The sequence below is a fragment of the Microtus oregoni genome, unplaced genomic scaffold (genome assembly GCF_018167655.1).
Source record: "Microtus oregoni isolate MIOR12 unplaced genomic scaffold, Mior012 000134F_ref0000037, whole genome shotgun sequence".
Taxonomy (NCBI): domain Eukaryota; kingdom Metazoa; phylum Chordata; class Mammalia; order Rodentia; family Cricetidae; genus Microtus; species Microtus oregoni.
The window spans coordinates 1480246-1494123 of NW_024544778.1; the positions used below are offsets into that span (position 1 = coordinate 1480246).

At 45.2% G+C, this 13878-nt stretch overlaps 1 protein-coding gene across 1 annotated transcript in view; it reads right to left on the minus strand.

The window, feature by feature from the left end:
* Positions 1-957: 957 nt before the first annotated feature.
* Positions 958-13878, minus strand: part of LOC121444631 (ras-related protein Rab-40B) — a 33240-nt gene continuing 20319 nt past the window's right edge. Inside the window, exons 2-6 of the mRNA XM_041646519.1 lie at positions 7397-7457; positions 4363-4423; positions 3609-3686; positions 2740-2962; positions 958-2150 (exon numbers count right to left, since the gene is read on the minus strand). Of these exons, the coding sequence (XP_041502453.1) occupies positions 1879-2150; positions 2740-2962; positions 3609-3686; positions 4363-4423; positions 7397-7457 (695 nt within the window). The 3' untranslated portion in view covers positions 958-1878. The remainder of the gene's footprint in view (positions 2151-2739; positions 2963-3608; positions 3687-4362; positions 4424-7396; positions 7458-13878) is intronic.

Below are 13878 nucleotides of genomic sequence, written 5' to 3' on the forward strand. Positions count from 1 at the left end.
GAGGACATCATTTCTATGTCTCTGGAGTCCTGTAAATTGTTAAATCTGTAAAGCACTAACAAAAATCATAGAATATCCGATCTTTATCTTAGTTCACTTTTTCTGCTATTTAATCCCTTCTTGTGCCCTGCTTCCCAAGTAGCAGGACCAGAAAAGAGACCTAGACTTGAGCCTTTGTAGAATCAGTAGGGTTTTTGGCCAAGAGAGTGACAAGGGTTTCGTCTGTAGGGAAATGCCTGGCCACAGCTCTCTGCTCCAATAAGGGACAATAAACCTCTGACATTTGCCAAGAGACACATGGATGCTGTCGTCACTTTATTTTGTGGAGACAAGGTCTCACTCTAATCTTGGAAATCACTATGAAGTTCCAGGTTGGTCTAACTATCACAGCAAAAATGCTCCAACATCCCAAGAACGGGGATAGCAGCCATTAGCCCCCGCACCCAGAACGAGGGATAGCAGCCATTAGTCCCCGCACCCAGAACTGGGGCAGCAGCCATTAGTCCCCGCACCCAGAACTGGGGCAGCAGACATCAGCCCCGCACCCAGAATGGGGGCAGCAGCCATCAGCCCCGTACCCAGCGCTGCTCCCTTTCTCTGCATTTCTTATCTTTTTTTCTTTTTCTTTTCTTTTTTTTTTTTGTTTTGGTTTTGTTTTTTTTTTCAAGACAGGGTTTCTCTGTGTACCTCTGGCTGTTCTGGAACTCACTCTCTACAGAGCTCCTCCTGCCTCTGCCTCTTCGGAGTGCTGGTATTAAAGGTGTGAGTCACCACCGCCCAGCTTGTGTTTCTTACCTGGGAAAGAAATCTTTCCCAAAGGTTACAAAGGTCAAAACCTAATCTTTGTGGTAAGCATCGTGAACCAAAACCATCCTCGCCGGCCACACCAAGCAAGGAGTCAAGTGAAGAAAAGGGCTGCCACAACCTAGATCTAGAAAGAGGTATCACAAATTTTCAAAGAGAGGAACAATATCCACTTTATTGAGAAATATTCCCTTAAATAATACGGATTCTACTCCATTGTTTACTGAAACACCTTTCTCCTTGCAATCAGTTGAAACAATGCTGGTTATGTTCAACATAATTGGAGATATCTTTGGCATTTTCTTCCCATAGCTTCGTAACTTGTAGAACACTTTGTACAAAAAATGTAGGTTTACAGAAAAATATGAATATAGATTACTTATTAATCCCAAAATGTAGTAAATGACATAGCAAAAACTTTATCAAATCCATGTCCTACCCAAATGGGACAGATCTGTGGTACACAATCTCTGTGTGCAGCTGCAGCACTTTTATAAATTGACCTTTGACATGAAAAGGTTTACAAAAAGCCCCTCTTGTAATACCAGTGATGCTAGCCTATCTGACTATCATTGTCTCTGAGATTTCCTTGAATATGTATTCACTACACACATTTTATCAGCCATAAAAAAGCAGTGACAGAAAAAGTTGCACAGCAATCATGATAAAGGTAACATCCATAATTTCATATTATCAACAGTAGAGCAGAATACTAATTTTTCCCTTTGCACACACAAGTCCAGAACAAGAGCTTCATGCACATCCACACACAAGTGTCAGTCACAGCACACTGGGCATTCACACCACACCGGTGGCATAGGCATTCCACACGAAAGCAGCATCGTTACCGGGAGAGGTGGAGACTATGTTTCTTGAGTCTAGAATGGTCTCTGTCCTCCAGACTCTCCTAGAGAGCCAGCTCTCTTCACTTCGTAATTTTTAGGCAGGGTCTCATTAGTTCCAGGCTGTCCTTGAACTCACATTCTGTAGCCCAGGTGGGCCTTGAGCTTATGATCCTCCTGCCTCAGACTCTTGAGTTGCTGGATGACAGGCCTGTGCCCCCAATTCCAGGCTCTAAGAGATTTTGCAGCCATTTCTCGTACAGTTTCTGGGTGGGCTCTGGGGTGCGCGGCTGGTCCTGGCTTTGCAGAAGCTGCTCCTCTTGTGGCTGGAGCTGGCAGTTAGGGAGTAGGAACGGCCATGCATCATCCTGGCGTTCAGGCCATTGGCCATAGAGAATGACTTAAGGTGGCTTCTTAAGGCAACAGGGAGCGGGAGCTTGTCTACCAGGTGCACAGGTGTGCAGGACACCACAGCACGGCAGCAGAGGTCTTGCAAACTCAGTACTTGATAAAAGAAAAGAGAACCACTTACGTTATGGTTTCCACAATGAGGGATGTTTACAAGGGGAAGCCCCAAATCTGATTGCCTCCCCCCAGGAACTGGGAACCTCAACCAAGAGGCTGTGTCACTGATGAATGTAGCAAACACTGTTCTGCCTCCACCTTTGCCCATGTACAGACCACAAAAAAGAAAAAAATCTTCCCATGAGTTTTCTTCCAAAACCACAATGATTACTCATTTTAAATACATTTGCTTTAAAAAAGTGAACATTTTATTTATGTATTTGTTTGTCTAATTAACTAATTGTGTGTGTGTATCTGTGTGTATGCACTTGTGTGTGCATGACACACCCTACACACGGAGGTCAAAGGCCCTCCATGGAGATTCCAGGGATCAAACTCAGGTTGGCAGCTTGGCAGCAGGTACCTTTCCCCACTCAGCCATCTCAGAGCCACTAAATGATTGGATTTTTGAGAATGGGCACAGAAGCCTTGAGAGAAGTCCTAGGAGGCAGACAGTCGTGCAGGGGGCCATAGAACCACCTCCCATCTGATGGGTTAAAGGAGACTTGGACTGGCCCCCCTAGCATACCCTTGCTTGGCCTCCAGAGACGGTCCATCCCATGCCGCAGCAGCACGATCCTGGCCAGCTCAGTGAAGGACTCTGTAATGTTGAAGTTGCACAGAGGGCTAACCTCAAAGAAGGTCACACCCAGGCGCTCGGCGTAGGCCTGGGCCTGTTCTGTGGGCACCTGCCGCTTGAATGCCAGGTGCAGCCGGTTTCCCACCAAGATTTTAGGAACTCCAGGGGCATGCTAGAGCATGAGAAAGGCAAGGAAAACAGTTTGAGTGGTGTACCCCTACAAGTTCATGTCCACCCAGAACCTCAGTGGTACCTATTGCAAATACGGTCTTTGTGTACGCAATAACTGAAGGTGAAGTCTTACTGAATTGCAGGGGTAAGGGAACTGTTCTAATGACAGGTGCCCTCATAAGGGGAGGAGAGAACACAGAGGGGGCACAGGGAAATGCCATGTGACAAAGAAAGCAGATGACTGCCTAGGGTAGCTGCAACCATCAGAAGTTGGGATAGGCAGGAAGAGTCTTGTCCTGGAGCTTTTGGAAGAACATGGCCCTGCCAATTTCTGTCCCCCAGGACTTGGAGGACATTAATGCTGTTTTAAAACACTCGACCTGTGGCCCTTTATTAGGAAAGCCACAAAGTCAGCATCAGCAAGCTTGGGGCTCATGCACCAAGTCTCAGCCAGCAGCTGGACAAGCAGCAGCTCCATCACTGCCCACTCACCCCTCCCTCCAGCCGGGAACCTGCATGCCTGAATCGAGGCACAGCAGAGCCCAGCTTCCCGAACCTTAGGGTCCCTGAGTCTCACTGTTGGGCCCAGCTGTAAGGTGAAGCATTCTCCCTGTTGTTGAACCTCTGGCCAATGTCTCATATCATACCTCATCAATCTCCTTAATCCATCGGTTGATGCCATCGAAGGACCACCGGTTGGCAATGTCATACACCAGGATCACACCCTGGGAGCGAAGCCACAAAGATCAGCACACAGAAGAACACAAGAGGCAAGCTTGGTCCAGAGACTTGCGGAGACAAAACTATTTTTAAAAATCAAGACAGTATCTCATTGTATAGATGAGGCTGGCCTGGAACTCACTGAGATCCACCTGCCTCTGTCTCCCAAGTGTCGGAATTAAAGTTATACACCACTTTGCCTGGTCCCTAACTAATCATTTTACATACTTTGACAAAAGCATGTAATTTTGATTCATCTATTCCTTATAGGAGTTATTGTTTCCCATGATGTTCCACACACTCACTGATAGATGCTTAAATAGTTGAGCTGGAACTTATATCTATAAGCTTGTCTGGGGCATAGGATATGGGGATGTTGCCAACTAATGAAAATGCAAAGTGGACACATGGACATGCTTATACATAGATTAGAAGCTCAAATACAGATAGTCACATGCATGTACATATACATTCAGGCCCTCATGAGAATGCATGTCTACCCATGGCATCTGGGATGCTGAAGAAACATAAGCCAGCAGATTATAGCACATGACCTGCATAAACTTATATATATAGGCTTCACTTATCTTCTAGTTCAGCCATGAAGGAAGTGGCTGAGTAAGAATCCGTAAACGCTATTTTTCAAAATCAATTTGATCTCCAGTCCCGGAATGCGATTACCTGTGCGCCTCTGGAGTACGAGCGGAATATGGTACAAAATCTCCCCTGCCCTGAGGTGTCCCTGGAAAAGACGTTGGAGAATGTTAGGAGGAACTGGTGTTTCTTCCTGATGCCCACCTTCTTAAACTTGGAGCCACAGCGAGTACCTTGCACAGTCTTTGTGCTGGTGGCCATGACCTGCCAATCCAAGACAAGGCCCAAAGCCCTCTTGAATTTCCTGGAGAGATCTTGGCACTACATTCCCTATGGGGTGTGTGTGTGTGTGTGTGTGTGTGTGTGTTCGTGAGTTTGTGTCTGTGTCTGTGTGTATATGTGTGAAGGTTGAGGACAATTTGTGGGAGCCTGTCCTCAATACTGAGGATCAAACTCAGCTCATCAGTCTTGGGGACAAGCACCATTACCCACTGAGCCATCTTGATGGCCCCTATTTTTTTTTCTTTTCTTTGTTTTTTTTTTAGATAGGGTTCCTCTGATGCTGTGGAGCCTGTCCTGAAATAGCTCTTGTAGACCAGGCTGGCCTCGAACTCACAGAGATCTGCCTGCCACTGCCTCCCAAGTGCTGGGATTAAAGGTGGGTGCCACCACCACCCGGCTCCCTGAGTTGTTTTTTGAGAAAGGGCATTATTCTGTAGCCTCAGTCCCCTAAGCACTGAGATTTAAAAAGTGGACACCACCACACCTGACTGGTTGTTCTGAGACAGGGTTTCTTTATGTAACCCAGGCTTGACCCAAACTTGAAATGATCCTCTTGCTTTCCTGCTCCCAGCGATGAGATATGTGCCACCAAGCCTGTCTTTAATATCTTTTTAAAAAAGAGATTTGTTTGTTTTTATTAATGTGTACCTGTGTCTGTGTGAGATTTTGTACACTGGATGAATGCTGCAGAGATCAGAAGAGGGTGTCAGAGTCTCTGGACCTGGAGTTACTTGATAACCTTGAGCCACAGGTAATGCTAGGAACCAAACCCAGGTCCTCTGGATGAGCAGCAAGTGCTCTTAACACTGACATATCTCTGTGGTCCCTAATATGTACTTTAAAAGTCAAACTAGAACCAGGCTTGGGGACACACACCTTCAATCCCTATATTCTAGAGGCAGAGACAGGCAGATCTCTAAGAGTTCAAGACCAGCCTGGTTTATACAGTAAGTTCCACCACCTGGGGCTACATAGTGAGAACCTATCTCAACAAAACAAAAAGTCAGACTAGAAACCTAGCAGGGGGTTTTAAGCTTATTCTCAGAGGCAGCAGAGTGGCATAGTGGAAGGGTGCTGGGCCCATAACATCCTCAGAAATTTAAGTAAACCTAACTTAAATTTTAAAAGTTCTTTTAAGGTTAGGAATATAGCTTGGTGGCAGTATATTTCCCTCATGCAAGCAAGACACTGGGTTCCATCTCTAGCACAGAATAATTTTTTTCGATGATTACACAAGATAGATCCTTCTTTGATACCCAGTTGCTCCATAAGCAGATTCTCCGCAGATGATGACACACACCAGGAGTGCGGTTCTCAGGCCAGGCCAGCATGCCAAGAAACTACAGGAAGAAGGAAGGGTGTTCCCAGAGTGGGTTAGGCCATGCACACTGCTGTAGACTCAGTGTCTTTTTTTCTTCATTTTTTTGAGACAGGGTTTCTTTGTGTAGCTTTGGAGCCTATCATGGCAGTTGCTCTGTAGACCAGGCTGGCCTCAAACTCACAGAGACGCCCTTGTCTCTGTTTCCCGAGTGCTGGGATTAAAGACACGCGCTGCCATCGCCTGGTTAAACTCAGCATCTTGAGACAGAGCCAGGGGACTAGAGGTGCAACCTCAGCTGTATCTCCCCAAATGTTGTAGGGTATTATTTTAAGGTGTGTTACATTTGTTTATGCTCTGGAACATTTGTTTTTAACAATGTTAAGATTATTTTAAGGTGTGTTGCTTTTGTTTATGCTGCATTTGTTTAACTCTGTGAACCTGTGATTCTTTGCCTGTCTAAAACACCTGATAGTCTAATAAAGAGCTGAATGGCCAGTATCAGGCAGGAAAAAGGATAGGCAGGGCTAACAGGCAGAGAGAATAACTAGGAGAAGAAATCTGGAAAGGAGGACATCACGGGTAAGCCACCCAGCTATATAGCAAGCCACTGAGAAAGAAGTAAAGAAAGGGGTCAGGTGATGGTGGCACACGCCTTTAATCCCAGCACTCGGGAGGCAGAGGCAGGCGGATCTCTTTGAGTTCGAGACCAGCCTGGTCTACAGAGCTAGTTCCAGGACAGGCTTCAAAGCCACAGAGAAACCCTGTCTCGAAAAAACAAACAAACAAACAAACAAACCAAAAAAAAAAAAAAGAAGTAAAGAAAGGTATGCAGAAATGAGAAAGATAAAGACCTGGAGGCAAAAGATAGACAGGATAATGTAAGAAAAACTGGCTAGAAACAAGCCAACCTAAGACCAGGCTTTTATAAGAAAGACTAAGATTCTGTGTGATTTATTTGGGGGCTGGGTGGTGGGCCCCCCAAAGGAGTAAAGAGCTCAAAGAGTAAAAAACAACTACAATTTAGCATTCCAGCAACACCCAAAGGTCAAGGGAGCTCAGGAAGGAGAATGAGCCCCAAGTTCCCAGGTTTAGGTCCTAGAGAATGAGGCAGACAGGCGCTGGTTAGCTGAACTCAAGATCGGTGTGGTGCCTGCCGGGAAGACCAAAGTAGAGGGAGCTGTAGCCCAGGTGATCAAACAAGGCCCCTAGCCTTGGAACCAGGACACTGTGAGCTCTGTTCTGTACACTCAGAACTGAGGCTGAGAGAGCCGAGCTGTCCTGGCCACTCCACTTCCATCTCTGACAGCATCCGGTGAAGTGAAACAGGAAGCAGGTGACAACCAGGTGTCTTCTACCAACAAGCGCTCTTTCTCGGACACATCCTAGGTGCACATCCCCTTAAATAATGGACTCAGACAACCGGGTCAACATCTTAGGGGGAAGCCATCAGCTCCAGCTAGGACTAAAGGGGCTGGTTCCAGGGCTAGGGCATCCCGACTGGCACAGCCCCCAACTCACCAAAGCTGCAGTTTCACTCTTCGGCCGTCCAGCAGGATGGTGGTCGTCTTGTGATCAATTCCTGGAAAAGAGTCGAGGACATATTAGGTTTGGGCTAGATGTGTTTCCTCAGCCATCACCCACGACAGAACTATTAAGTATGTGGAACCCTTGCACCGAGAGAGAAAAGGGTTTCTTGTCATACAGTTTCAAATCAACAGGCAGGTTGAGATCTCTGAAGATTCCCTTGGACCCCAGACTGGCCTCCCAGTGGACAGCCACTCAGATTCAAACACTCTGGCATCCATGTTGGTGGCTGTCAGCTCAGTACCTTCCTTGGGTACTTCCCAACTGCATGTTGGACTTTGGTCATCCCCCAGTGCTGTCTTGAGGATGGGCACTGAGCCAGGATGGCTGGGTGACCCCATAATGCCCACTTGGGCCTTCCATTCTCAAGAACCTCTCTGAATCTCCACAGAGCTATGCACAGCCTGGTGGGTGATGGGTTTGCCACAGTGCCGTAGCCAGCTGGGGGCTCTTCACTCACCCTTTCTGACCTCTGCCCTTTGCTCTGACCATCCTCCCCTGCACACGAAAGCTAATCTCAGCTGTCTCCGAGGGAACAGAGTTAAAACGGTAAGCCTGGCAGGAGGAGTGGGTCCCCCAGGTATTACACTAGGAATGTGAAGGAAATACTATCTGGGAGCAGAGAGGAAGATGCCAACTCTGAGTTTGTGTGTACCCAGGAAGGTAGGCTTGGGGAGCAGTCTCAGATCAGCTGACCTCTAGACTATACACTATGGGCAGTTTTCTAAACTTTCCTCTCTTCTCAAGCTCATGCGTGTGTACATGTATATGTCCACACTTGTGCACATGTGCATGAGGATGTGAATACATGTGTGTCCAGCATGTGTGAAGGCCAGAGGTTAACCTCAGGTCAGTCTCTCCACCTTATTTTAAGATTTTATTTTTAATTATGCGTATGCATGTGTACATGCATGTGTGTGTCCATGTACATGCAAGCACATGATTTAGAGTTACAGACAACTGAGAGCTGGTGCGTGGGTGCTAGGAACTAAACCTCGGTTCTTCCTAAGAGCAACGAAGTCCTCTTGACCACTGAACCATTCCTTCAGCCCCCACTTTATATTTTTAAATGTATTTAATTTGGTCAGGCGTGGTGGTACACGGCTTTAATCCAAACACTCAGGAGGCAAAGGCAGATGGATCTCTGTAAGTTCCAAGCCAGGCCAGCCTGGTCTATATAGTGAGTTCCAGGCAGGCAGGGATACATAGTAAAACCCTGTCTCGAAAAATTACTCGTAGTTTTTATTGTTGCAGTTATTTTATTACTTTGTGTATGTGTGTGTGTGTGTGTGTAGAGACAGAGACAGAGAGATGGAGACAGACAGACCGGCACATGTATGTGTTGTGGCATACATGGAGATTAGAGGACAATTTCTAGAAGTTGATTCTCTACTTCTACCTGTGTGAGTCCCAAGGGTCAAACTCAGGCAGTCACTGTCACCAGCTGTCTCCTCCACAACCCCCAGTGCCAGGGTTACAGACACGCCTCTGAATTCGGCTCTACTGTGGATGCTGTGGGTGGGGTAGGATCTGAACTCAGGTCATCATGCTCTCAGGACAAACACTCTACTAGCAGAGCCATTTCGCCAGCCCCGCAGGTTTTGTGTTTTAGTTTTTATTACATTCATGGGCACATGAATGCATGCCATCACACTTGTGTACTTAGAAGACAGCCTCTCCTTCCACCTTTTGGACCTCAGGGATCAGATTCAGGTTTGTTGCTGCTGTTGTTGTTTTTCAAAACAGGGTTTCTTTGTGTAACCTTAGCTGTCCTGGCCCTTGCACTGTAGACCAGGCTGGCCTTGAACTCAGAGATTATTCATCTGCATCTTTCTCTCTAGTGCTGGGATGAAAGACATTGGCCACCACCACCCAGCTGAATTCAGGTTCTAATGCTCGGTGGCAAGAGCCTTTGCCTGCTGCTCCATCTCACTAACCCCCCAAAGGGGTGTGTGTGTGTGTGTGTATGTGTGTGTGTGTGTGTGTGTGTGTGTGTGTGTGTGTGTTGCACTCCCGTGTTTTGCTGGGATGGAACTCAGGGCCTCACAAATGCCAGGTAACTGTTTTACCAAAGGACTGCATCCCAGATTCCCCCAAACTTTTGTTTTGGTTTGGTTTTTGAGACAGGGCTCATGTAGTCTAGGCTGGCCTCAAACTATCAATGTAGCTAAAGACCTTCCTCTGGCTTCCCACCTCCCATGTATTGGGATGACACATAGGTCATGATCTGTTCTCTTTAAGAGACAAGCCACGCCCACCCCCTTCCCTCCCTGCCCTCCACTGAGGCGGGCAGATCTTCCTTCCTGCTTGCAGCCTGAGTCTCTTCCTTTTCCTTCTCTCCACCTCAAGAGTCCATCATGCCAGTGGTCGGTAAATCTGCGGAAGAACGAAATCCCACTCCTTAGAGAGGAATACATCTGCTGCTCTTCTTAAGAAGTGTGGTTGGGGTCAGAAGCCTGGCGCCTCCTAGCCCATTAGTGAGAATGAGCAAAGATGCTGACACGCCTGTGACTTTGGACACTCCTTGTCTCACCTCTGACAGCCCCTCCCCCATTTCTCCGCCTTTGTGTTCTTCTGACCTCTCAAAGTCTCTTGTCCTTGTCTAGTTCCTAGCCTGGACCTTCAGATCCGTGGCGTTCCCAGGACTATCAAGCATGGGTGTTCTGCAGTGGTCAGCAGTGAGGCATACAGAGCCTGACATACATACAGGTAGAATGTGGATAGGGTTAACTGTGAGGATATTTCCTTTCCCTGGAATGCTAAGGGTTTTTCACTCTCTTCACACACCTATGAATAAACACACTTGGAAATCTATTTTAAATGTTGAAATAATAATTCTGACCTCAGGATGTCTGTCTCCAGACAAGCAGAGTACCAACCCTTCACAGGCTGGAGGGCATATTATTTTGGTCTTTGAGGAGACTAACCCATGCCTAGGCAGGCTGGCTCTTCCAGCCTTGAAACATCCTTTGGCTCAGTCATACTTACAATCACATTTGATCCATAAGGATCGACTGCACATATGGGGGAGGTCCCATAAAATTGCTTATTCTAGCGGGGCAGTGATTGCACATGCCTTTAATCCCAGCACTTGGGAGGCAGAGGTAGGCGAATCTCTGTGAGCTGGAGGCCAGCCTGGTCTACAGAGCAAGTTCCAGGACAGGCTCTGTAGCTACTGAGAAACCTTGCCTCAAAAAACAATCAAAAAGATTACTTCTCCTAGTAACATTGTAGCACTCTGTGTGGCCATGCCCTAGGATATTCCCACAGTGAAAATTGGCTCGTGATACATTCTTTAGGATGTGTCCCTGTTACTAAGTGGCACTAGGCTGTACTGTAACAAATATAACAATATGGGATGTGGTTTTTAAGCACTTACAAGTTTTATTACATTATTTGTCAGAGACAATATCTGGTCACACACGTGTGCCATAGCCTGTGTGGAAGGTTAGAAAAAAACTTGCAGTAGTCCATTCTTTCCTTCCACCGTGTGGGTCCCGGAAATGAACTGAGGGCATCCCGCTGGTGGGAGTCATCTTTACCCACTGAGCCATCTCACTGGCCTACCTACAGCCCCCATACCTTACAAGCTTTATAGAAGAGAACAAGATTTGGCTTTTGTTTTCATCAAAGTAATGGGTCTCTAGTTTCAAGTCTCAAGCCATTCTGAGACCCAGTAGAAACATTGCAGGCCATCCTACCCTACCTATGTCCCATTCCCTATTTAAATTTTTTGTTCCCCCCAGTAACTAATTTGTCAATTTTTTGACTGAGATAAGATCTCATAGTCCAGGCTAGCCTTGAAGTTGATATGTCCCTTAACTTGCTTTGAACTCCTGGTCTCCCAAGTGTTGAGATTATATATATGTCCCACCACATTCGTAAAATTATTTTGGTTTTTGTTCATTTGTTTTTTGAGACAGAGTCTTTGTTAGAGCCCAGGCTGGCCTCAAAATTATGGCAATTCCTGCCTCCACTTCCTGTGACTCTAAGCATGTGCTAGCATGCCTACCTATGTTTTTACCTTTATTAACCATTACTTTGCTATTTTTCTCCAAATTTTTAATAACTTGTGTTCTTAACTTCTGAATTTGCAGTTTGCAGATAAGGGGGATATGATGTGGAGATTAACACTTTGCATTGGTATGAATCTTGGTCTATTGATACGTTTTAAGGTTGATTTTGTTACACTGTGTATATATATTTTTGTTCTTGTTTAAGATATTATGTTTGTGTAGCTCATTGAAAAATTTAATGTATAATTAAAAATACAGATTAATAGTCATCTACAATAGTCAAACTATAGTCATGTTATTAGGTTTTCTAAATATATACAGATATTTTTCAGTTACACATATAATCTTCAACACTTCAAAGACTCACAGAGTATGGCATTTAAAATATTTTAAGAACTTAGACTTCTCAACAGTGAGACATATCTGTTTTTGGCAGCAATTACTTCAGAGAGGTTGCTGGGCATTGAAGAAAATCCTTATGGAATTTGCCTTCAATGTGACGAGGCTAGCCATTTGGGCAAGAAACTGCTCTTTCCTGGACAGCTTGATAGTGTATGCTGTATGAACTGGACATTCAGGATCCACAGAAAAGTAACTGCTGAACTTTCCCGAAGACAGGATGGTCCTTCAGGGTTCCTGCTTCATAGAAGAAACTGCTAGACATTTGGTAGGACACAGAAGAAAGTGACTGACAAACTGCCAATAGAGACAAAACAGTCTTTCAAAGTTCCTGCTTCATGGAAAAGTCTGCCAGATACTATGGTCCTGCAGGCTGAAGATGGATGCCCCAGTATTACAGAAGAACTTTGGGTGACTGTCCAGGCAGTGAGATATCTCTGTCAATTCTAGAGTTTTGGAAGTTGCTTACTGTTTACTTAGGTAATATTATATCCTTCTGGAGTCTTTGATGGAGTTGAAGACAAATAGTTATAGTTTTCCTTATTTATGATAAAAGATAAATTAGATATAAAAATTTAGACTCACAAAGATAGAATAGATGATAAAGTATTTTCCTTAATTTGCCAAATGTAAATGGACTAAATATTATAACTATAATTGTTGTTTGATAACTGTTTTGCATATGTAATTTTATTATGTTCAAGTTAAAACCTTCCTTTTTATTTAGACAGAAAAGGAGATGATGTTATTCCCCTCTGTATGTTGTGAATGTTTTATTACCATTGATTAATAAAGAAGCTGCTTCAGCCTGTGGCAGGGCAGAATACAGCCAGGTTGAAAGAGATATAGAGAGAAAGTAGGCGGAGTCAGGGAGATACCACGTAGCTGCTGAAGGACAGGCTGGAACTTTATCTGGTAGGTCATAGCCTCATGACAATACACAAAATAAAAGAAATGGGTTAATTTAAGATGTAAGAGTTAGTTAATAAGAAGCCTAAGCTAATAGGCCAAACAGTGTTGTAATTAATATAGTTTCTATGTGATTATTTGGGTCTGGGCATCTGGGAAACAAATGAACAGTCTCTTACTACACATGGACCCCATGTTCAAGGGGTAGGACAAGTCCTGAAAGTTCTCTCTGATCTCAAAGTAGATACCATGGCATGCATATGTCTACACACATACACACATGTTCACACTCAACTTCCTGTTTATCTAAATCTACTGTCAGAATCTTCCTGCCTATTCTCGGCCAGGAACATCCCCCAATATGGGGGTCCTCTAGAGTTTATGATTTCCTTGGTTCTGTCTCAAGGAGGATGCATGGAAGGTAAGTGTGGAGGTGTTAGGAGTGTCCTTATGCATCTTTGAATTCGGTAGGGATTTAAGTAGGGAATACTTTTCTTCCAGAAGTATGTTTGTGCTGATGGCAGATGTCAGGCTGGTCCTCCATCCTTCAAACAATCGGACTTCCTCTCAGCCAGTGGACAGGGCTGCTTTCTCCTCTAGCCCTTGGCACCTTCATGCTTGCGCTTAGATGGCAGCTTGTCACACTGACTGTTCTTGGACCCATTTAGTCTCAGGCCACAGATGCTTCCACTCTGAGAAACATTCTGGTTATTTTATTTCATGTGTATGTGTGTTTTGCCTGCATATATGTCTGTGTGCCACATGCATGCAGTACCCAAGAAAGATCAGAAGAGGGCATGAGATTCTCTGGAACTGAATTTCCAGATGCTTGTAAGTGCTGGGTATTTAACCCATGTCCTCTGGAAAAGCAGCCAGTTCTCTTAACTGCCTCAGAAACATTCTTTTTTTGAGTCAGTGTGTGTGTGTGTGTGTGTGTGTGTGTGTGTGTGTGTGTGTGTATTTTGAGATAGGATCTAATGTCTCTCTCTGGCTAGACTCAAACTCAAAATATAGTCAGGGGTAATCTTGAACTCCCAACACTCCTGCCTCTACCTCCCAAGTGCTGGTTTGTGTCATGCTTGAATTGAAAAG